Source organism: Pseudopipra pipra, chromosome 1 (genome assembly GCF_036250125.1).
Source record: "Pseudopipra pipra isolate bDixPip1 chromosome 1, bDixPip1.hap1, whole genome shotgun sequence".
Lineage (NCBI taxonomy): Eukaryota > Metazoa > Chordata > Aves > Passeriformes > Pipridae > Pseudopipra > Pseudopipra pipra.
This window is the reverse complement of record NC_087549.1, coordinates 62019178-62044739: the sequence shown is the minus strand read 5'-3', so window position 1 is coordinate 62044739 and position 25562 is coordinate 62019178. Positions and strand designations below refer to the sequence as shown.

At 37.1% G+C, this 25562-nt stretch overlaps 1 protein-coding gene across 10 annotated transcripts in view; it reads right to left on the bottom strand.

Annotated features, from left to right (window-relative positions):
- INVS (inversin) overlaps positions 1-25562 on the bottom strand; it is a 92685-nt gene that overhangs the window by 4930 nt on the left and 62193 nt on the right. For 9 of the 10 annotated variants that reach the window (XR_010431399.1, XM_064658642.1, XM_064658683.1 and 6 more), the window contains 6 exons: positions 23681-23836; positions 22055-22284; positions 20991-21097; positions 17545-17757; positions 10810-11111; positions 6566-7367 (listed from right to left, as the gene is read on the bottom strand). Coding sequence is in view for 9 of the 10 variants with exons in the window: in XM_064658642.1 (XP_064514712.1) it covers positions 6566-7367; positions 10810-11111; positions 17545-17757; positions 20991-21097; positions 22055-22284; positions 23681-23836 (1810 nt within the window). In the remaining variant the exon portion in view is untranslated. Of the gene's footprint in view, positions 1-6565; positions 7368-7539; positions 9225-10809; positions 11112-17544; positions 17758-20990; positions 21098-22054; positions 22285-23680; positions 23837-25562 lie in introns of those variants that run through there. The other variant, XM_064658717.1, reaches the window with a different exon arrangement.

Below are 25562 nucleotides of genomic sequence, written 5' to 3'. Positions count from 1 at the left end.
AAAAGAGAAGAGCACTTGTTTTAGGTGACCTGTTTTAACTTCCGTGCTTTCCACGCATCAGTTCACATGGTGGATTACATGAGTAACTGGGAAAACAGAACTCCCACTGATGTGCCAAGTCATTTGGATGAGAAATGTTTGCTCACAAGAAAAAGTAGGAGCTGGGTTCAATTTTGGATGCATCCATTATTTCACACAGTTTGTAAAGATCTGGCATTACAGGTATCAAAAGTTACAGTGCTTCAACATCAGCTTATCAACTGCTTTATAAATAGAAAATCAGCAGAAGAAAAAACTATAAATATTTATGATAACAGTACAATCAATACTGCTTCCTCATTTTCACTATATTCACAGCTTAGTAACACCAGATTTTCTTGTGTGCCTCACCACTCTGTGTTCTCAGCCAATCAGTGCAAAAGATAAACCAAATCTACCTCCAATGGGTTCAACTGCACATTTCCTCTACAGAAAACTGAGCTGCTTTCCATCCCCCCTCTGAAGATGCTCGCCTCACCTTTTTTTTAGCAATCTGTGTTTTTTCCCTTCCCTTCAAAGGCTCCCTGTCTTCTGACCCGGACTTGTCCTGGCTGTTTTGGTCTGTGACACACAGTCACAGCCCTCTGCCAAGTGGCAGCGGCAGATTATCTGTCCTTCTTCACACTCCCCTCACACTCTGGTCGCAAATGGCACCAGCAATAAGGAGTTGTTTGTTTGGGTTTTCTTTCCTTGAATCGGACATAAGTATTCAATTGGATATTGGCATTTCACACTCACAAATCAATTAGTTGGCCTAGCAGTTAACTCTGAATCTTCCCAGTACAAACCTGTCACAAATGAACATTGAGTAACACTTGTAAAATATTAAGTATAAGTGTTTGGTAAGGGGCCAAACCACATCAATCGTCATCCCCTCTGGCATTCAAAATGTCCCAGTAAAGAGAATGAGGAAGGAGAGATAAAGAGCGATTTTCTTCTGTTGCTCCATCTGCAATAAGTTCTAAATTAGAACAAAAGACAACACAACTAAATACAAGTTACTTAAATATATGTTATAAGCCAATGAACTGTATAATTCAAACAAAACAGCACCCATATACAAAACCAAATGTACATAAAAGCACAATAGAATGCCACAGGGGGATGATATGCTCAGTTACAGCCCAAATAATTTTAAACTTTCAATAAGCTTAGTAAATTACCGCTGTGAAATTTGCTGGGTGAGGCAAACCTATTTAATCTTAATTTAGTGAAGCTTCAGAATTCAGGCGTGTACTGTTATGCAGCTCATTAAAATACATAACAAATGCAGGCATCAACTGCATCTTACCTATGCCTGCAAGTTGAGAAGCGCTGTATGAATTCAGAACAGGAGCATTACTGAGAGATAGAAGAAAAAAATTTATCCAGTTTTGTTAAATAACATGTCACTTTTAACTTTTCAACAGGGTAAGAGAGAAAAGAAAAAGTGAAGGGGGAGCACAATTGCAGTGACTTCCTAACAGAACTTGAGCTAAGGATGGGTTAAGTGAATACTGCTGCAGGAAAAGCAACTGGGGAACTGTTTTATACTTGAGCAGAAAAGAATACTAAGCTACTCTCTTGGAATTCAGTAATTACTGCCAGATGCCTTTGCTGATACGGGAAATGACCCATTCACAGGCAGTCCACCTTTGCACCCAGCTGTGATTTCATGTTTGTAGAGAACTTCTGGTAGTTTTTAGCAACAAGAAAACAACTGCAGCCCCGACACTGAGAAGATGTAGGCAGTTATCTTTGGAGCAAGTGCACAATTTTTAATTCAGCTGAGAAAAAAAGAAGAATGGGACCAAGTTTGATGCAATATGAGTCTGACATGGTGCCTTACAAAAATACCCAATGCTCAGTCAACAAAACCTCTGTACATAAAAGAAACGTGGAATATATGTGCAGAGTGACAAAGCCGGCAAATGGTATTCACATTCACTGCTGCAGAAGCTCTAAAAAATTATTGCTGTTATGCAGTTATGCATATGGCAATAATATATATAAAAAAAATACAACTTCTACTTGACTTCAGTGGGAGAACAACAGTGACAACAACCAACTTATTTCCAGCTTCTGTTGACTCACTGTGGACCCTGGAGAATGGTACAGGCCTCAGTGCCCCCCATGAGAGAGCAAGACAGACACAGGATCCGTAAGCCTCGACAAGCAGGATAAGCAATTAACCTTTGGCAAGCCACACACCTTAGAATACACTTTTGAGGACTATATTTATGAAGTTTTCAGATATGGGAATTGAAACATTCTCCTGAGAACGGCAAGTTTAATATACTTAAGTAGACCAGTACCACTATGTTGTTATGTTTACTTTCAGTAAGTAAAACAGAACTATAAAATTTGCAGAGTGAAAAAATGCATTTAATTTTAATTTAGAGAAATTCCAGAACTCAAGCATGTACTTGTCATGTTTCTAATGCAGAATTACACATTGCCAATGTGTAATTCTATTGCTGTCTACAAGCACATGCTACAGTGCAAGTTTGGACCAAAAGAGAAACACGGGACCAAGTGGGACCCACAGCCACACAGTAAGCACCTGCTTAAGAAATGTAATTTGGGGTTCAGTGGATGGGAAGTTGGGTATTTCAGAATAACAAACTTATTAGAAGTCAGCACATACAGCTGCCTAGTGTGAGCTAACAGGAAACATTAACCATGACTTCTTGGCAGGCATGTGCCACCATCTGACTTGGGATCCATACCCTAAAATACCCACACTGCCTCTTTTTTTGAGGCCTATATGAACTCTGCTTGAAAGGCAGAGGCAGAGCTCTCTTCTTTTCTAAAATAAACATTAATGCTATGGTAATGGAAATCAGGAGGAGGAAATCTGCTCCAATTTCACAACTTTCTTCATCCATGTGAGTTTCACAACACTCAAGACTATAAAGTACAAGTTGAGCTTGAAAGTGTAAGCAGAAAAGACAGCACAGCTCGTGGCCAGTGGGCTTGGGAGAGAGAAGGCAGGACAGAAGCTTAGTTCTTCATAACAGTGTAGTGCCCTCACCTCAGCATCACTGTCCAATGAGCAGTTCTGCATCAAAACATTCACTGAAATAAATGCATTGTGATATTGCTGCAAACTTTACGAACTTCGTCAAAGCTCTAGTAAGAGTAAACTGTCCACAGACGTAATGAAATGGTAATGGAAAAACTGCCAAACTAATCTCCCCTGATGTCTTGCAGAACTTATGATCTTCATTAATGTCCTATGAGTTTTGCAAACAGAGCAAATGTATGTATTTTTCATTATTAATTCTTTAAATAACAAATGTAATTTAAACAATCTTTAATTCCCACAATTTCCAAAATGCAGAGTGTTAGTAAAGTGCATGCACTTTTTGGAGAGATAGCACACCGTTGCTGTTTGGGCAGGTGGATCATTTAGAAAGATCCATCCAAAATCTTTTAATAGTCACAAGCGTAAATGGAATACAGATTTCTGTGCAGGTAAGTTAGCTTAATGCAAGGCTTTAGATCCCAATTCTTGTGAGGACATTTGCACAAGCACTCACTACACACCATTCTGCTTTGACTTAAAGCTATGGCATGCACCTACCCCTCTCTAAGGATTTTAAATCAGTGTTAAATGAAAACGGTAGAGCCTCCAGTAGCAGTAGTATCACTTGTACATACACTCTCCTAACCTGCTCCTGACTTACTTTAGCTTTTGGTATCCAAAGGATTTGAACACATAAGACAAGAAGTCAGGATCTGCATGAAAAAAGAAGGCCAAGGTGGGCATTGCCAACACTGAGCTGCTTAAAAAGCATTTGGAAGCAGCAGAGAGACACAACTGGCAGAAGTGGTGAAACTCTGGAGAACAAGCTGCTGTTTTGCTTTGCAGTTTGGAGTGGGCATGAGGAATATGGCATGGAATCACAGAACCACAGAATGGTTTGGGTTGTAAGGGACTTCTAAAGACCATCTCGTCCACCCTTCCTGCCATGGGCAGGGACACCTTCAACTTGGAGCCCCATCCAACCTGACTTGAACGTTTCCAGGGATGGTGCATTTACCACCTCTCTGGGCAAGCTGTTCCAGTGCCTCACCACCCCCATCTTAAAAAACTTCCTCCTTATGTCCAATCTAATCCTTCCCTCTGTTTGTTTAGAAATGTTGCCCCTCATCCTGTCACTATGAGTCTTAGTTAAAAAGTCTTTCTCCATCTTTCTTACAAGCTCCCTTTATGTATTCAAAAGCTGCAATCAGGTGTCCCTGGAGCCTTCTCTTCTCCAGGCTGAACAACCTCAATTCTCTCAGCCTGTCTTCACAGGAGAGGTGTTTCATCCCTCTGACCATTTTTGTGGTCCTCCTCTGGACTTGCTCCCAAGAGGTCCATGTCTTTCTTGTACTGGGGATCCCAAAACTGGATGTATAAATAGCAGACAGAGAGCAAAGATGATAGAAGTGCAGAAATAGCTGATACTGTACCAGTCGAAATTTTCACCAAAAAAATTCATTCACCAAAAAATCATTCAAATATGAATACTGTGTTCAAAATTTTAACTTTTCAGTGGAATAGGCATGTACTCATAAAAGCCAGTGTAACTTTTATATTCCAACAACAGTGAAGAGATAACCTGGAATATTACTGGACATTAAATCCAATCTTATGCTTGGAAATACTTGTACTGATCAATAAAAGAGCTGGAGCGAACAGAAGTATTCACTGAGCCAACACAAATGTCTAAATGGCCACAATTCAGTTTAGGAACAAATAGACTGCCAGCCTGGACTACAGGGTGTTTGGTCTGGTATCCCTTCCCCTAGTAATGACTGCCAGCTTGGACTACAGGGTGTCTGGTCTGGTGTCCCTTCCCTAGTAATAGCAGTGTCAGCTCCTTCTGAGAAAGACAAGACTTCTTCAGCCTTTGCAAGTTAACTGGAAAAAGCAATGGGAGAGATACCAGTTCTCAAAATCCACAAACAAGCAACTGGCAATGTTAGTCTCTTCACTCCCTGGGTTTTTTTACAATAAGAAAACACAGGTAATGCTTCACCTTGCAAAATTAGAAATTTTAAGCCTGGAAGCACTACTGAAAGCAGGCAGCACAATCCCATGACTCTTTTATAGCTTTTCAGAGCTACATAGTACTTGGCAAAAAAAAGATCTTTTGTCCTGGCCCTGCTTGATGAGGCCCAGAGGACACGCCACTGAGTGGCTGAACGGCCCAGGCTGCGGTGACAAAGAAAGGAGACCTTGATGCTTCAGTGGCTGAGTGCTTCCCTTCTGCTCCACGCTGTGGCAGAGTGGGTTGGATGCAGAGGCTGTCCTGAGCTGGGAAGACAGCTAGTACTCTGCTCCTGGCACAGCAGGGCAAAGAAACCGCCCCTCTGAATTCCTCCACAAGTGAACCAAAGCTTCCAGCATGACCCAGAAGAAGGGAGATCTACCAGTAATCAGCATTCATTCTGCAGGCAGTTGGGCATTAAGTCCTGATTCTGCTGTTGGCAGGAAACTTGCAGGTTTCCCAGGGACTAGGATAAAAGACGTTACTACCACTATATGCTCCCAGACATCCCACAGGTAGTCCCTTTGATACAGTTTGGTTGGGGGAACAATTTTTGCATCACTACCGAACTACACTATAGGGTGTGACAATTAAGCTCTGAAAGGAACTTGCCTGTTATTTTTTCTTTAATTGAATACTAAGAAATATTACAGCATATAAGAAACAGTTAAACTAGTCAGTGATCTGCAAAGAATATTAGTAAACATCAGCAATTTATAGTTTTCTGCATCCAATAAACACTGAAGAAAGTGTCAATAAAAACATGAAATAAAAATTATGTACATATTATATGCTTCACCTACAGCTGCCACGCTCTTCCTGACTATTTTGATAAGAAATTAAATAATAAGGAGCACTTTAAGAAATTAAATATTAAGGAGTACTTTAACAATGACTGTATTTCTCAGGTTGAAACTCATGCATTCATGAAAGCAGGATAATGCTGTGGAAAGCAAACACTGGGATATCTCACTCTCTCCTGTCTGCCTCTTCTGTACAGCAGTTGTTCCTGCTTAATCAAGGTACTGAAGCTACCATCAAGTTTTGGCAATGAATGTTCAAAGCTTCTGAATATCCTGTGGTTTGGTTATCCAGTTAAAAGTCAGATCAGAGTACCTGTGTGTCAGTAACTGGTGGTTAAGGGTCTGGTTACAAAAACCTTTTCAGGAAAAACCCTGAATCCTTACATGTGTAACTTTGCTAATGAACACAACGGCAGTGAACTCCAGGAAGAAATTATAATATCAGCGCTTGAAACAAGTTTAATAACTTTTCCAATTATTAAAAGTCATAACTTACCTTGCATTTTCTATGAACTTACTAATGTAATTCTAGGTGACTGGAATTCGCTTCCCCTTGTTTGGTGAACGATTATTAAATGCCTCATTTAGCACTAGCAACATTGTAAGCAAAAGGACCAAATAAAGCACATTGCCAACAAGCTTAATTTAATTTACATCTACGCATATCTCACTGTTCTCTAACTACTGAAACAGTAGTCTTACCTTCTCCATGACCTCTGTATGACTGTAGCAGCATAGTTCTTCTTTCGAAATAGCTCTTTTCTTTTTCTTTCTTTTTCTATGATCTGCATTCGAATCTCTAAAGGGATTAGTTCAATATTTGTACTTTGCCATGTGACAGAACATAATTGATCATCTGTGTTCCTGGATCCAATTACATCTGTTTTTTCCAAGTTTAAACTGTCAGCAGGAGCAGAACACGCTACTGGGTTTCTTGGCACAGTTCCGGTAGGTTCTGCCCCAGCACACAATAATGGGGAAGCCTTTTTTGCTAATTCATTATTTTCCACTTTGTCAGTTCGTTCCACAGCATGTATGCTGTCATTTCTGCTGTTTACAAATACTGTTTTGGCACTTCCTGGTCTACTAGAACCAGCTGGTGAACATCGCTTATCATTTACCTCTTTACTTCTGGACTTTTCCCGATGTCTTTTGCTTTTGGAAGAAGCTTCACACTGTTTTGAGTTTCTCACAGCCCCACCAGCACAACTGACATCACAGAAGAATGGAGCCGTTCCCTCACAATGGTCCCTCTTGCCAGATGAAGGCTGACTTGGATCCCTTAATTTTTCCCCAACACTAGCAGTCCTACAAGTAGAAGTAGTAAGCCTTCTGCTCCTCCGGGGCACTGTGGCATCAACAGTGTGCTCCTTGTGCTTTTCTCCATTCAGTTCTGTAGCAGCTGCAACCTGATGTTTCACTTCAACTTTCGTTCCCTCTTTTGCTTTGTCACAATGGAAATGGACACAACTTGACTTGCTTTTGATATGTTTCCTCGATGAATCTTTGGACAGAGAAATGGAAGCCAACTTTTAGTCTCTGATCCAGCAAAACATAGTTTAGTTCTCTAATTTTTTTTTGCTCAGTTACTTTTGAGACACACTAGAATTTACTTAAATGAAGAAAAAAAAAAGTAAGCAGAAAGAATCAAAAGAGGACATGATTGCATGTAAGAGTAGAGTCCCAAACTTCTTTATTTGCTTACTGTTTTACAAACTATTTTCTTACTCACATTACATTGGAGTTAAAAAAAAGTTCACAGGAAGAAACTATTTCTTCACCAACCTGATTGTACAGGTGTTCTCCCAAGAAAACAGCTTACCATGTGACACAGGAATGCAGCCCCATGAACTCAGCTGCTCATTCCCGGTACCTGGAATGCCGTAAGTGACCGTCACTGTTTCAAGCTTTTTTGCTAAATTCCTGCCCTAGCCACCCTGTATCCTGGCACACAGTGACACACAGGATAACCCATAGATCCAGGGAACCCAAGCCCTTGGCTTCTCAGTACTTCCCTTGACATGCTGAATGAAACTGTGAAGTCCTTCCCATTCCTCCCTTGCTGCTATGTGATAACTGCTTCTAAACACTATTGTGAGGATGACTCAGAAGCCACAGAGGAGTGCAAAACTGAAAATCTCCCATCATCCATCCACCTTCCATTCTGTTTGGAAACTTAACAGGAGAATGAGGAAATAGACCAGACAGGATGAAATGTAGCAAATAGACAGGATGTTACAGGGTAGGTAGGAGGAGAAAAAGTAAAGAAAGAGATCTTTGATACACTGGAATCACAGAAAATCTTCTGGATCATCCAAAACCTGGTGAAACCATGCTATATTTACCCTCATTGTAATGCCTTTACAGGATGCTCTTGACTGGATAACTGAGTACTGCTCACTGAACAGATTCATTCTGAACTCTCCAAAACCTACCACCTGGTTTGCACATGCAGCATGCCTTACTTAACTGTAAGACATTCGTATGCGCAGAACTTCCCCATCTGAACAACTGGGTATCTGGATAATGGAAAAAACTCCATGATTTAACTATTCTAGATTGTCTTTTGACATTGAAATAAACTTTCTTAGGAAGACCAAGCAATAACAAGTACAGAGCACAAACCCCAAACTTATCTGTTTATACCACAGTTAAGGCAAGTGAAATAACATACATAGGAAGGAGGATTTATCTGTGGAAAGCAGACCAGAAAAGACCCACCAACTAAATCACATTTTTCACAGCCCAAAGGGTCTAAATTTATATTTAATTCCAATAAAATGACCAATGAAGTCCATTAAAGTTTTGGTCACAAGAGGATTGATTAAAACACCTAATGAGAACCCATTATAGAACTCCATGATTTGATCCTTGCTGCATCAACTTTCCTGGCATCATTTCAATAATGAAAGGAGAATGCATAACTAAAAGTGACATAGCACTATTTCAAACAGTGTTTGGATTGGGCAAAAGGGGGCTTTCTTTACAATCTCTGAAGGTAAACCAGTCTCACCATAGCAAGAAGTACACATTACAGATTTTCAGAAGAACCTTGAGTAAAGACTTATATTCTCTTCATGTTCAACACTCATGGTAAAGAAAGATGATCAACAATAGCAGGGAATTTTCTATTTAAAATTCTATCTTTTGCAGAAATTATATTCTGCTTTTAAAGATATATTGAAGAGCAAGAAAAACATTTAGGCAATAGCTACATGGTTTTAAAATTTTACTTGTAGAACCATCAACATAGAAAAATTATTCTGGCATAGCCACATCAGGAAATATCCAACTTCAGGGAAGCCTTCAATAAGTAGTCCAAGCTGCTGGCATTTGTTGCTAGGTTGAATTCCCTAGCTTCCTATGAAGGGTAATGTAGAAAACTGAACATTAATGTATTTTTTCAAATATAAGTATATTAATACTAGAATCCTCTGCAGTAAATTTCACAAATTCAGTCCTGATCTGTGCAGTCAGTTTATATCCCATGTTTCCCATGGACTGCCTACTACCTACTTCCTTAGGTTACTGTTTCAGTGCAAAATCATTATATTTGTTCCAAGAAACAGTGGAAGTCTGACATATGCAATGCAGTTTCCATTGTCATAACCAATGGTAGATTTTGACTAAAAATGGATAGTGGAGTCAGTAAAAGAAAAGGCTGATTGTTCCTGTTTTATCATTTCTTTGGCTTTCTCCTTCTCTTCTCACCCCTTCACTGTTGTAATCCTCCCCACATCTTTATTTCTCCTTTCCCTTTTTTTCATGCTTATCAATTTTTCCTCATTATGTTCAATACAATTATTCATTTTTCATTTGGAAACCACTGTTTCTGATTATTCTTATGTGTTTTACTTTGCCAGATGAATATTTTCACTAATATAAAGTTAATGCACATGCTGGGAAAGCTTGCTAGGATTTTTAACACCTATTTATCATTACTTAGCTATCATAGTGTATGTTAGGCTAAGATATGTCTGCTTTTACTATAACAGTATAGTTAAGTATTCTGTTTACCAATGTATTTCCATGTACAAGCTAAAGAAATCTAGGCAAAATGATTCAGTAGAAAAGGCTCTTTCACTTTCTTTTCTTCTGGATTATTATACTGTTCTGATTAGCAGAACTTCCAGAGGGAATAGCAGCAATTTTACACTTGAGGAGTTCTAGCAACTTACCTTAAATAAACTACTTTTCCAATTTTTGCTTCTAATGATAACAAAGATGTTTTAACATTACCAGTTTTGAAATATTTGAGCTATAGGCTACTGTAACTGGCTGAAGTCAGAACTGACTGAAATGTTATTAAGATGCGTATCTCATAAAACTAATAAGAAGTGGACAAGAAATTATGATGAACTGATGATGCATTTACAGATAGAAAAAAAAGAGTACAGCAGGGCAAGAAAAGTAACAGAAAGAGTTTTGACACAATGATTCAGAGTACAATTTCTAAATTCTCACTTCTCAAAAAACATCCTTGGGTGTTCTCAACAAGAGGACTTCAGAGACAAATCACAGGAGAACCCAGTCATGGAAAATGAAGTTGACTGAACAGCTCCCCATGTGTACTAGAAATGTCACTTAGAACAATTTTATCCTTATTTTAACCTTGTCTAAAACCAAAAGTTACCATTTCTTCATTAACATTCTTCAAGTATACCACAGATATGTCAAATATCTTCAGTCTTATTTTCTCCAAAGAATGTAACCAACAGAACTGCCAACAACCTGTTCTCACATATTTTAGGTATTTTTATAGACATTGTATATGCTGGTGTTTTTGACTACTTCACACAGAGTAAAAGAATCTGTATCTAATTCTATCCTGCATGAATTACTTAAGAATAAGAAATGATAGAGAGACCATACAGGTCCTATATATAAAACACCCCCAGACTTGTACAAAACAGATAACCAGGACAACTACAAAAAAGTTCACAAACCTTGGCTGATTTTATGACCTTCACTCTGAGGCTCCACTGGTAAGCAACTCTCCTTTGAGGTCCCTTTGCTGTGACAAGCTTTAGGTGAACCTCTGCTGTTTCTCCCTGGTTGAATTTGTGAAGCGTTGAGGGGCAGAAGTCTCTTACTCTGTGTATCAGATGGTTTATTGGGTAACTGTGGGACACTGGTGGCCTTCTCTCGATTTGCAGGACTCTGTTGTACTCGAAACTTGCTTTGTTCCACGTTCTGCACCCCTTTCTGTAGCTTGGCTTCTTTTCTCTTACTTTCCTCTTCCCGTTTCCTGCAATTATAGAAGAATTACCATAAGAATTTCAAAGACAAAATCTTGTAAGCATGTATCTAACTTAAACACGTTCCTCTCTAAAAATCTGACAATGCCACAATAAAACCTTGACTGTAACATCTTTTTCATGAGAAAAGGACACCTATTGCACTGAAGTGTCTTAGGTTGATCCAAAGCAACAATGGACTTGCAGCTAAAGCCTAATGAAGGTTAAGTTCTTGTCAGTCATCGGCCCATTCAGTTTGCAGTGGTTTTAACTGATTTTAAAACACTCAGTTGTTAAAAACAATTAAATATAGGGGGTTTTATAAATATACAAAAATTAAAAGTAGGATTTTGAAAATAGTTATTATACTAATAACTATGTTTTTAATTAGGAATGAACAAAGTTTTCAAATAAGTAGTAAAGTAATGCACTATATTTGGAAATCAAAAAACTTTAGCAAAAGACATAATCTCTCTGAAAATTATTTTGTCATACTTAATTGTGTCATAATTAATACAGACAATTATAAACAAACTTCCAACTAGCTACTGGTACTAACTTGCTCCTATATATTTATCATTGGTAGATAATTAATTTATTTTACATAAACATATGCCATACAAATTATAAACATTGGAAATATGAGATCTGAATTAAAAACTTGTGTGCATATAGTATGCCATTACATTTATGACATTTGGATTTCAAAAATGAAAGAAGTCACGTCTCTCTTAAATAGTGTAGACATAACATAGAATTTTGAACAAAGTAACGAAAGATGCATCTGTTGAATAAAATTTTGCAGCCTGTTTTGAAAAGTGGGTTATCACGGAACTTCATCTTTTAAATTCTTTTTTTCTACCAAGCAGGATAAACCCAGTAGCACATAGCAAATGTTACACACCTACCTACCAGTGAATTTGTTTTTATAAATTAAGCACTGGTTGCTAAATGAAGTGACACTTCTCCTGTTGGAATGGACAGGCGGTAAATGTCGTATCATGTAGCTGCCCTATATTTTAACTTGCTTCCAATGCTACAACACAGTTTGCAGACTGTTGCCACATTATCTCTCGGCACGGCGTATGACAGGTTAGTTATGCAGCGTGCCAGCCCCAGTTCCCACGAGCCGCATCAATGCCAGCGCGTGTCACCGCAGTGTGAGCTGCCAGGGAGAAGACTTAACTTTATCTGTCAGTGCTATCTTATCAAGTATGCTCCGCAGAAGAAGCTGATTGAACTTTGCACCTGAAAAGCTGCTAATTGATCTAAAAGGATGCACTCCTAGCAGCCTGAGGTTCAGTATTCCCTCTGGCATGGAAAAAAAAGGGGCTAGTTTTGGACAATATTGGCATTCCACAACCGGACTATATGGGGGTGTTGGGTTTGTGTACAGTATAGATCTCGCTGCCATTACTGAGCCATTTGAGCTGATAAATCAGATCTTACTATTCACAGAATAGTAATTTTCTTCTCTTCACAAGAATTAAGCAGCCTATTACCAATGTCCTCCATTCAGGGTATTAGGAAAGGAAATGTGAGATGGGTTGTATGATACACAATCAAGCCAGAGTGGCCTGCACGCCTTTGATGAGCAGGTCAACTCAAAACAATAACTTCAGCAACATACCAAGTGCTATGGAAATGACACAGGACCAGAAACTGAGAAGTAAAAGGGGATTTTTTTTAAAGAGGTTTTGTTTGTGTGCTAAAACTTTTCAGATTAAACTGAAGAAATAATAAAGGGAAGGGATTTCAAAGCTTCCTATTCATAGACCATCATCCTAATTGTCACAGTAGACCTTAGATGATTAACAGACTCCTGAATACAAAAGAGCCTCCCCTTGTGTTTTGCTTTATTTTATCAGAAATTCAGTTTGTATTACAATGAGGGATATATTTGAAATTAAAATTTTCAAGTTTTATTGTTGTCTAAGTTGACAGACAAGGTTTCACAAGCAAGTAAAGGAAGTAGACGAGTTCCTAACCTAAGGGCTCTCAGTCATTCTCAGGAGGTTTCTGACGACTCAGCAGGATCCAAATTTGGGCTCTAAAGTTAGACATCTACAGCTCAATAGTGGTAGCAGAGCTGGCAAGCCAATATTTTCCACTGTAAATGCAATAGAATTTTGTCCAGAATGGCCATAAATTTGTATTTTGTTGCAAAAGTGAAAGAATGAAAACTGAGCCTTTAGCAGATGGTAAGGAACAGTTTCAGCCTTACATATTACTGAAGACACAGAGACTCTTTGAATTTTTGATCCTGCTCATGTGAATTCAACCTTTTCTATTTTGTCAAGAACACTTTACTTTTTTATCTACTCATTGGATGATGTTTTAAATTTAGAACGTGTCCATATACCTGGACAGTATTTTCAAATTTATGCTTGCAAAAAAAAAAAAAGTTACTTTAAAAATTTCAACTGGTATGATTCTACTACTGGTGAAGCTTTATCTGGAGTAAGAGGAGTTGTATTTCATGCTGTGTAAACAGCCACCCCCTGCTATACAATCTAGTATGATGATGGTTTTTAAAAGCATGACACTGCTGACTCATGACATGTTCAGCTTCTGATCTACTGCAGCCTTTTAAAAAGATAATAAAAATGATAAGACAACTGTTAATTTCTGTCCAGCATTTCTGTGTTGACTGGTAGTCAAATGCATAGAGCAGTCTATTTGTCCTTCCCTGACTATTTATTTTTTCTTCAGACATTTCTCATATGTATTTTAACATCGTTCTGATTTCAAATTTAGTCTTCAACGTGCTTACAGTCTTCTGCAACTCGGTGCTATTCTCAGATTTAACATTTTACTTTTTAAATGAAAATTCAGATTTATGATGGATATACTTGAAATTCTCATCAATATACACTTCCAGTTTAAAGGAGAGAAATGAGAAATTTTCCATAAGAAAGTATGAAAAGTTAAGGCAAGTCTGAATGACAGCTACAGTTTCTTCATGGCCACAAAACTTGTTATTCTGACACAAACAAAAATTGAGTTGGTTTGATATCAATTCTTTTGAATTAAAAAAAAAACAACAAAAAAACCCAAAAGACATGAAACACTTCAGCCTTCTTAGCATCACTTGCGGGCCAACTCTTTCTTTACTCTTCCTTTTACCATGAGTATGTTTACAATGGTTTATTGTGATACGTCACATCCCTTGCCAGTTCTTTTTACTTTGCACCTCAGCTTGTTTAACTTTATAATTGTATTTCTTATTACCCTCAATTTTAGTAATTACACCAAATTTCCCCTGCGTGCTTTCAATTTTCAGGTCGCTGAAGAGCTCATTAGTTTCTCTGTTGCTACACTCCCCTTTTTTTCTCAACATTCAGGCCTTATAACTAGTTTTTTGAAAAACCTCATAATCTACTTGTAGTCTCTTGGTGCTTTTCAAAATCTTTCTGAAGACTGTGTAATTGAACTGTTTATTTTCTTACTGTTCTTCTTTTCCTAAATGTCACTAGTTACTTTCTCTTACCCAGTTTCATCCATTTCCCTTTCACATCCACATCCACATTCACCCTCAATCAGTTTCCTCTAACTGCTCAGAATGAAAACCAGAAACACGGTATCAGGAGCTCATTCTGAGAAGCTGAATGGGAAGGTGGACAAGTGAGTGCCTGTCTTTCTCAGGGACCAAAGTGATACTAACCAGAATACAGTTTCACAGATTGTTCTTCTGGCCCTTTTTAAAGCTGGGTACAACATTTGCTTTCCTCCAATCACAGGGGACCTTCCCTAGTCTCTGTGGTCTTTCAAAGATGTTGGAAAGTGGCCTTTTAAGGGCATCAGTTCTTTCTCCACCCTTGGATGCAGCCAATCTGGTCCCAGGGACTTGTCTGGGCTGAGTTCTCTCAAGCCACCCCTGACTTAATCCTCATTCACAGTTAGTAGTTCTCCTCCTCCTTGAAACACTTCTCTAAGAAAAAAGGCCTGGGAGAGCTTCTTCTGGAAGACTGAGCAGAAGGTGGCATTGAGCACTTCTGCCACACCTGGGCCTGTTGTCACTAAATGCACCATTTGGCAACAGCCCCACATATTCCTTGCTCAACCTTGTAGTAATGTATTACTACTTCTATTAATGTAGAAGCAGAAACCCACCTTGTTCCCTGCAACATCCCTTTAAAACCTCAACTCCATTTGAGTTCTGGTGTTCATGGTACCATCTCTACATGCCAAAGCAATGTTTTTACACTCTTCCTTTGCAGTCTGTCCCTACTTCTACCTCCCGTATACTGCCTTTTTGCATTTGACCTCTGCCATGGCTTCCCTGCTAACCCAAATTGGTCTCCTGATATGTCTCTTTGCTCAATAGCATAACATTGTGCACGTTGTTTTTGTCTGCATCAATCTTCATTTTATAAATTACCATTTCTTTGATATACAAGAGGACATGGGAGAAGATGTTTGTATAGAAATAATTCACAGGCTTTGAATACAGTGAATGTAACTTCACCAGAAAATAATACAGGTACAAGATGCTGGCTGACTTTTAGTTAGGGTAAAAAAGGAAAAAAAAGAACAGGTTAATTAAATCATGCAGATTTAGAAGTGATTTATCTTCGTGAGACCCTCTAAAACAACATATTAAAAAGCAAGTTTTAAATACATACACTGAAATAGTGGTGGGGGGGTGGTGTTCAATCTAGGAGTTCACCATCATTCTGGATTGCCACATAATGACTACTTTTATCTGGAGAGCAGATTTTTAAACATCAGTAGGGATATTAGTTTTTTTGTATGCAGCAACACCCTGGCCAATTTCAGCTGTGGAATGCACAGATGGGTACACAGAATGATGACAACATAATGTCCCCTTCAGTTTATTACAGATCATAAAATTGCAATTAAATAAAATTTGTGATGTGACAACCTGATTTGCTTGTACACTCCAGTTGTATTGTAATTCTGTTTTTATGGTATTTGATACACAGACTTTGATTCTATTGTTTTCAAACAAATCAACAAGAGCTAAGTAAGTCTCAGAAAGTACATCAGAAACCCACAAAGGAAAACTATTACAAAAATACCCCCAAATTTCCATGAGGCAATTCTTTTCCATTTAATCTTCTAGATGGGGTATCATAGATTCTTCTAAAATTGACTGTCATCACAAAGGATAAAACTATCTCATTTGGTAAAGTCAGTTGTGACCACACAGAAATACACAGAGGTCTCCACATTAAAAAGAAATACATAAAGTATTTGGTATACTTTCAAAGGCAGCTTCTCCATGCATGGTTTTGACTTCTACTGACTTCAGCAGAAAAGGCAAATAGTAGGAGGGCTACATGTTACAACTTCAGGATCTAAAGATGTGAGCAAGAGATCAGTTATCTGATACTTCTAGCTTTGGTTCTTACTGGGAAATAACAATTGTTATCCAGTATAGTATAGTAGCAATCAAACCCAGTGAAGGTCACACTGGCCAGTTATGCAGAACATCAAACTACCAAATCTGATAGAATGGAGTGCAGCTGAATTTGTCTATGATACACAGATGCAGCAAAAATACCTCTAAGTGCAATAATTATGTTGTGTGGTTTTTTCATATGACCTCTCTTTACAGAAATAATACTACAAAATGATGCAGAAATCTTTTCAGACTGTTACTTTTTTCATCCCAGAATCAGATTTCTTCAAGAGAAACCAGGTGCTAATTTGTTTTATTTCATACTATGAATCTTAAGGATAAAGGCCAAGGAAGAAAAGCATTTACGTACCTTCTGATTTTTTAATTTCACTACTTTGCTACCCTTACCTCCTTTAAGCAGGGTAGAAACTCAGTCAGAATCTACACATCTTGCTGATAACTATTTGAATTGCATATGTTAGTTATCTATAATCCACCATAACCAATTCATAGGAATTCTAATTCAAGACCAGAAAACATAAATAAAGAGAATGATACTGCCAAAACTGAAATTGCAAATAAATCCAGGATTTCGGTTTGCTAGAAAAGCACAACCTCTCCTGTGAAACGTTAAGTTAAGCCTTACCAAACCAGGCTTTCCCCTCGTTTGTTTTTTCTTTTCCTTCAACTATGTATTCATTACTTTTCATAACTGATAACGAGACCTGATAGGTCAATAATTACTTTCATTACATTAATGTGATAAATGTTTTCCAAGCCTTTTAATCATCATACAGAGTATCACGCAAAGATTCATGGAAACATGCTAGTTTCTCAGATTTTGGTATTTTGCCTTTCTCTTGTATACTATATAAAGTTCGTTATTCAAATTGGGATTATATGGAAAATAAATTCCTCTATCTATAGGTATATGGGAGTTATAAGCTTCCTTTGGTTTCACGAATTTTACTAAGAAGAACAAGAAATGATGATGAATAACAAATAAAATCATACATTGATGAATACAAACTTATGACAAATGTCCATTTTCTGGAGAAGATTTCAAGTCTCAGACTTACTTGGCAGCAGCATCTTTCCTCAGCTGTTCATGTTTCATTAGGAGATTCTTCCTCTCTTGAAAAGCCTTTCTAACTTTGTATCCTTTGTAGACAGCCTGGATTTTGAAAGCAGCAATATCCTGAATGGCAGCTATAGACAGAGCCCCATGCTCTAACATGAACTGAATCACTTCATGGTGTTCCCCAAGCAAGGCATAATCAAGTGGAGTATACCTAAAAAAATCCGAACAAATCACAACAATTATTACTGATTCTAACTATAATGTGCATTTATTTCACCCTCATTTCATATTAAAGCAAGTTCTAGTATGAAGAGAGATTAAACACTGCTTTCAGTACACTGTTTTATTAATTTTTAAGTATTGTTCTCCTATCCTATTGATTCTACATACTGTGATTATGTTTAAGACTTATTTTATTCTCCTCATATGGAAATGTGGGAGGGACCAGACTACATGAAGTGTTTGGTCAAAATCTCCCAAAACCCCATCCACAGGATTAACTGCTTTAGTCAAGCGATCTTTAAAAGGTGTTATTGAGGTTTTCATATAGAAATCTAAAGAAAAAAGTAAGTTAAAACATTTTTGTGCTATTTCCATATGAATTTAAGTTCTGGAGACTTACTGTCAAATATGTCTTAGCTTCTATAACAACAACTCAGGACAGTATGACTGACCAAGCAGCAGGTTTAGATCAGTATCAAGGGATAATATCCTTTTTTAAAGTACTAGGAAGACTAAAGTCTGTTTCCAAATAGACACAGGTGTTAAAAATATTAAATTCTTTGGGTTTTAAAGCCACCTAAGCCCTTTTAAAAATTATTCCCAAATTTCCCATTGTCAATGCAGGATCAAAATTTACATATCTCCCTCACCAACACTGAAACATTAGGCAGAGACATTTAGTGACCGAAAATCACAGACCATAATCAAGACCATATAACATAAGACTATCAAATAACCAGTGTCAATGCATGTGATTGTGAAAATTAGGGCTCTTCTTGATGGTAACTTGCTAGGACGCAGTGCTGGTAAGCAAAGAAAAACAGACAGAAAGCACAATTGGACTTGCCACACAGCAATGATTTGATGGAAGGATTAACAGTATCTGAACTGAAGTGTCTGCAGGAATAAAGACAATGACATAACATGAAAATTTGTATGTCAAGGTGTGTTGCTGGTAGCATTTAAAGAGATACAGATTTTTGATAACCCAGAAATGGGAACTTCAGAAAGAACACAATTCCAGTAAAATACATTTTTAAAGTATACGTAATTTTGAATATTTTAAAGACAAAAAAGACACTAAAGCAAACTTTATGCTACTACCATGTGTCTACCAAGACAATGTATTCAGGTCCCAGTCATGAGGACCCATATTTTTAAACATAGATTCTATAACTCCATTAGAGCTACCTTTGAAAGTAAAAAAATCACTCAAATCAAATCTGAATAGGGATTTGTATGACTGGACACTACCCATTCAAGGCTGTTTACATACACTTCTCTGTAGTGTCAGTACAAAGCCTGTTATAAATTTTCCACTGATTCTCTCTAAAACAGATAGCTTTCAAATCCAGCTGGCTTCACAGGAAAACACATGAAGAAGACATCAGCCATCAGCTGTTACAAGGAATTTTAGCATGAAGGCGGTCAAACAGCAGCTAGCCTTGCATCACATGATGCACCCAGGATGGCAAATTGAGTTACAAATTAAATTTGCGAAGAACAACAAACCCAGCACCCTCCAGACCAGCACCTGATCACATATCTGGCAAGCAAATGGGCAGCTTAAAATCCTAGATGCAATCTCAGCTTCATCTTTTACTAATCTAATTAGCTCGAACCATTATGTTTGAATTTTTAACTGATATCTCATATTGGACTCTAAGAAAGGAAAGATGGGAAGCTTCTGATTATAGATATATTGGGAAAAAAATTACTATTTGGTGAAATTGTTACTGATTAAAAAACAATTTCATCCAATAACAGACGAACCATATCCCTGAGGTTATTTTTACTCTCTCTTATAACACACAACTTGATTTTTCTACTTTCCAAACTTCCAATCCCTCAACAGTAAAACCAGATTTGTAGATATGTATCAAGATACAATTGTGCAATTTTGATATACTATATATACTTTAGCAGAATTATATTTAAAGACTGATTCATCTAGAAATACTGGGGATCTCTTTTATTCTGCACATGAACTAGTGCTCAATGGCAGAGATTTGGAATACTGCTAGTTATATTTTGAGTAATCTAGGTTTATACATACAAACATATATTAATGCCAGAAGGAAAACAAAAATAACTATCTGAATGTGGTAAACCACAGCTAAGGTCTTTTCGTGACATTTGAGCATCATTAGTATATTTCTACAGAGTAAAGATAACAGCAGTCTCCTTTCTGGCAAAACAGTGGCTTTTAATCTTACTTTTTAGGAGTAATTTAATTACAAATGTTTATTTAATTTTCTATAAAAAAATTACTAAAGAGAACACTGGTACTACTTAATTAGGAACTAGTTATACTTTCATTTCTGTTTCTCAAAAAAAAAAAAGAACAAGAAGGGAAGAGAAATCTGAGTGTTTTAGAGTAGAGAATAAAAGAGAAATGATGGGAGAAGAAAGCAACTAAAAACTGGGATAAGTATGGAAGTATTAAATTTAGCACTGAAATATGGGGTTTCAAACTCCTTAAGTTATTTAAAATGTTGAAATATTCAAATTTATATGGCATACTGTTCATAGTTTTATTTATAATTATGAGGAGGTCATCTACTCTAAAAAAAGGCATTATATATTTCTGCTAATAGTAATTATCTTCACGGTCAGGTGACTAATTTGAACTCCACAACCCAAATCACTTTTAAAAAACTATTATTTATATGTCAGTGAAAGACAAAGAAAAGAGATGCAAATGTGCTGTCTCTTTATGATTATAGGAGACTTTTTTTTTTTAAACTAGGCCTTTAGAATACAGTTAGCCACCAGGTACTTTGTAATCACTGTTTTAAAACATAACATTACATTTCTCCCATTTTCTTTCTTCTCACTGAATTCCTACCAAATAGAAAAGAAAAATTCCAGTCTACTCCAACAGCAGCAGAAATGCCTTTTCATCCTTTGTCTGTACATACCTATTATGAACTTCATATAAATGAGAAAGATCTTCAATATATCAAACAAGACTAGAGTGAGGAAATACTTGCAGAAATCTCTAAGTTCAAGGTTCAAAAGTATAAATAGCTGAAGTTGCAATGTCTTAGTTAAAGGAGAGAAATTTCACATTAGAAAAGCAGCTGACACTGAAGTGCAAGATTACAGGACTCCTTTTAGATGCAAGATTAGGATTCTCTTGCAATATCTGAACACTTAACATTTAAATCGTAGGTAGCACTTCTGCTAAATTACAAAATAACACATTGAGACAAGCAATACCTCTCCTCACTGTTCTCCATATGGTTAGGAAAGGCATCAAAACCGAGCAGCAACTTTATAGCATCAAGGTAGCCATTGTTACAGAGCCAGTGCAAGGCAGTTCTTCCCTGTAAACAATAGAAACAGAACAAAAATAAGCATTATCCCCAAACTCTATCATGCCACAATGAAAGTCGTAAATCATAGTGTAATTCAATGCTTTTCTGGATGTGAAGGACAAACTAGTTCTAAATAAACTTCTTTATTAAAATAAGAATACAGCACTTAAATTTTTTTTTTTTTAAACAAGATTACAACACTAGTGTTTTTTCACCTAAAGCAGCTGAAAAGTAGCATTAGGAGACTAGCTCTAGAGTTGCTTTCTTTGCAAAAGAAAGAACTCATAATGAAAACCACTTTTCTATTACTTGGAATTATCTATGCCCTACAAAGAATAAGTACAGAAAAATTTAACAAATTGGGTGAAGCTCTTTTGACTGATGAGGTTCTACCGACTTCTGAGAAATTATGTCATATAAGAAAGAGATCTGTTACAGGTTGCACAATTACTCTGGCTCCTAATTTCACTAACTGCTTGAATAATGGCACAAAAGAACATATAACCTAGTCAGTGTTCCTTTTTTTTTTTTCACCTGGATACAGTATACATATATGGATACTTATGTGGATTAGTAATTGAAACAGTTCTTGTGCAATCTCACTTGCAATACCTTACTTTCTTGCTTGCTCTATCTCTATGCTAAGGAAACTCATTTTGGACTATAAAATCACATTCCTATGTGAGCTGTTAATAAGGAATCACAGAAGTCAAGAAAACAGATTATTAATATGACTCCTCATATAATCACACTTTGATAAGGAAAAATCAAAAGTGATATGGAAAAATACAAATCTTCAATTCATGCTGCACATTAAAATGCTACTTTTCATACAAGATTTTTGAAGTGGAGGCAGCAAAGATGCTTCTACGTCCCAGAAAAGAGAAGGATCTTGAAGAAAAGGAATATGTTTTGATGTATGGTTATTCTAAAGTTAATTACATACCTCAGTGAAGAACAACATACCTCTTTATCCTGGATATTTGGATCTGCATTGTTTTCCAGTAACACTACCATGCAGTTAATGTAACCTCCATAAGCAGCACACTGCAGAGGTGTTCTACCTGCATAATCCTGCACATTAGGGTTGATTTTATTTTCTATCAAGATTTGGCACACGTCAGCATTTCCTCCCAGGGCTGCCCAGTGAAGAGGTGAATGGCCATCTTGGTCAACCAAATCTACTCTTGCCCCTCCTGAAACAGCAAATATATTTTTGAGCATTAAAAGAAAACACTTTTGAATGCTAAGAAAAGAAAAGAATAAGTTTATGTTCAACCAGAACTTATTTGGTAAAATGACAATTTAGACAAGTATTTCTGAAAATAATTTGAATTTTGTTATTCAAATCCTTTCTGATGCTTTAGAATCTCCAGATTTATCAAATGCCCTTGAAAAACCTAGCCTCTGCTTGTTTCAGGCCTATTAATTGTCAGCAAAACCTTTATTTGTTAACAAGAAAAATACTTTTAAACACTAGACCTCAGATTCAATCTGGTTTTAAATCTCTAATGCAGGCAAGATGAAATATTTACAGTGTAAGAATCATTTTTGGAAAAGTCTTAATTTTTTTCTTAATTCAAGCATGCTAAAGCTCTTTAATGCAGATAATAAATTTCTCTGTCTTCTTGCAAGATGTAAAAATTCTGTACAAAAATAAAACTCCACAAATACAAAAGCTTGAACCAACCAGCAATGATGACTGTCTATATCATAAAATATATAATTAAACATAACTCGATTATGTTTACAAGGTTCTTGTACACACAAAAGCTAAATGGCACAGGGAGTGGGAGGAAAAGCTTCACAGGAGGTTAAAATATGCTCAGCAGATCATGAAGGGAAGCAGATTTTTCAGTAAGAAAGGATGGTTGATGGAAAACTTGCAACTTTTTAGCCTGGATACTTCCTCTGTCCATAAATGGGATCATGTCTGAAGTAGGAGGGAGATGTTTCTGGGAAGCTAAAATGACAGAATTTCACATGTAGGATACCACTGTTGTTTCACCATACTTCTTACACTTCAGCAGATATTTTACAATTATCTAACACTGTGTACATTGTTAAAACCTGTTTCTGTCTACAAATAAAATACTGCTTCTAAAAACCAATCAGAGGAAAATATTAATGATGTAGGATTTTGATAGCTATCTGCATTAAAAAATAAAGATTCATTTAAATGGTCAAAAAATCTTCAAAGAAGGCTAGAAATGCTTTCTCACAAAAGTGAAGAAAGCTTAATTTGGTCTTTCTGATGAAGAAAAAAAAAAAAAGAAAGAAAAACAATGATCTGCTGGGGGGAAGTGTTGCTTTGAGAGACCAGAATGTACTTGCAAGGGCCTGAGCAGAAATGAGCTGTGAAAAGAACTCTCCCAGTCTTGAAAGTTTTATATTTAACACTTATTTTGCACAACAATCTGATAATATTTTACATTTACTAGTGTTATCCCACAAAGAGTACTTATAGACAAAACCCGCTTTAGGGAAGCAATTTCCTACCCCCACCTCTTGCTCAGCTGTCTCTTTATTTCCCAGTCCCACAGAAAGCAGCACCAGAACTCCGGACAAGTTTGTAAAGTCATAAGAGCTGACCTTTAATGAGTGTTTGTATCACTTCTTTGTGTCCCATCTCACAGGCTCGGAAAAGCGGGGTATGCTTCATGACATCCAGAGCATCTACCTGTGCCTTGTGCTCCAACAGCAATTTCACTGTGCTGACATGGCCAGAAAGGGCAGCGGCGTGTAAGGCTAGAAGAATTAAGGAGTAGGAAAAACAAATCACAATACCATGAGCTTCGGAATTTCACAATTAGAACAGTCAAAATAAAAATTCATTTCAACCATTTTGGTGGAAAAGGTACTTTTCAACCACAAGAAACTGAAGAATCCTAGCAAGTGATTATATAACAACATTTTCTTGTCACATAAGCCATAAGCAGGATAACTGTTAGCCCTGAAACATGTTTCTAACTTGCACAAATGGAAATTTTAAGCTTAACACTACCAAGATTGGCTTATTCTGAGGATTTGTGGAAGATTAGCAGCTTCTGATTAAGAGAATATTACATTATTTCCTTCTGCCTCTGTTTTGTGGCATTTCTGAGACTGCCCATCACCAGTGAAAGAAACCTTTAATTATGTCTTCAATGCTTTTCTAAAAATACCTTTTTTTCCTTTCAAATAAACAAAGTTGTCTCAACCAAAACTAACTACAGATTACCACCCAGCTGTTCCTGCTCCTCCCCCAGCCTTTCTGGAAAAAATTTTACGCAAAATTTTGTACTAAGGCCATCATATCTTGCACGCACAGTATCTCCAGCTTCCTGGTTTCTTCAGGAAAAAAAAAGATTACAAACCAGGTATTGCATTTTGTCTCATCTCTACAATTTATGATGTTCAGTTGAATGAAAACTACACTACTTCAGATACTTCAGAACTCGGAGTTCTAGATGCGGTGTCCTGTAACTGGAGTTGCTATTGCCATCCTGCAGGCACTGTCAGCTGGAGTTGAGGAAAATGTTGGAATACCAGTCTGACCAGTTCACAATTCTTATTGAAGGAAAGGAGAACTACACAGAGCAGTGAGATTTCAAACCAATGGAGGGCACATATACTGGTGATTTTATTTACAATTTGAATTCAAAATGCTTTGGATTATTTCCTACAGTCAGCAATCAAATCAGACAACCTACATTCTCACACTGCCTTACATGTGGAATATTTTAAAGATGAAGAAAACCAAAATAATTTAGAATAAAAACACAAAAGAGTGCAGTTCATAAATGTGCATTTAATAAAGTGAGTTCCATGTGAAATTTCAGAGGTATTCATCCTTAGTGAGAATTGAGTGTGCTCAAGCCAGAAAAATATGGGGCTCTAAACAGTATCTACATGTCTTGTTTTATGTACCTACATGCATTTGTTTAATATTAAAACAGACAGGGTCAGGATCCAGCAGAGGCATTATACAGAAATGCACATCACAAAGCCCAACGTGAGAAGGAACTGCTTCTTGAACCGCAGCCCGAATATCAAAACAGTCTGGTTTTTTGTATCTGCCAGCTACTGTGTAGCAGTGGTACCAACTCCGCACACCTTATGAAACAGTAACCCAGCATAACCTGTTTCACAGGTACTAATAAAATGCTCAGGTTGTTCATATTGTCCATGAATCTAATCCAGCTGAAGTGTGTTGCCATAAAACAGAGTCTCAATATCAGTGATAGCAACTGGAACTGTGATACAGATGAATGAGGTACTGGGGTCACAGCCAGAGACACTATGAGAAGTGCTGCCTTAGTAATTGAAATCATGCTTTTGAGATGACACTGATGTTTAACTGTTGCAGCTAAAAAGCACAGCAGTGCTCACCGAGCTCATGAAAAATAAGCGCATCTCCAGCAGCCATGTGAGTGGGTGGCTATCAGTAGAAATTCAACAAGAATGAGATCCCTGCCGCTTCGTACATTGGGAA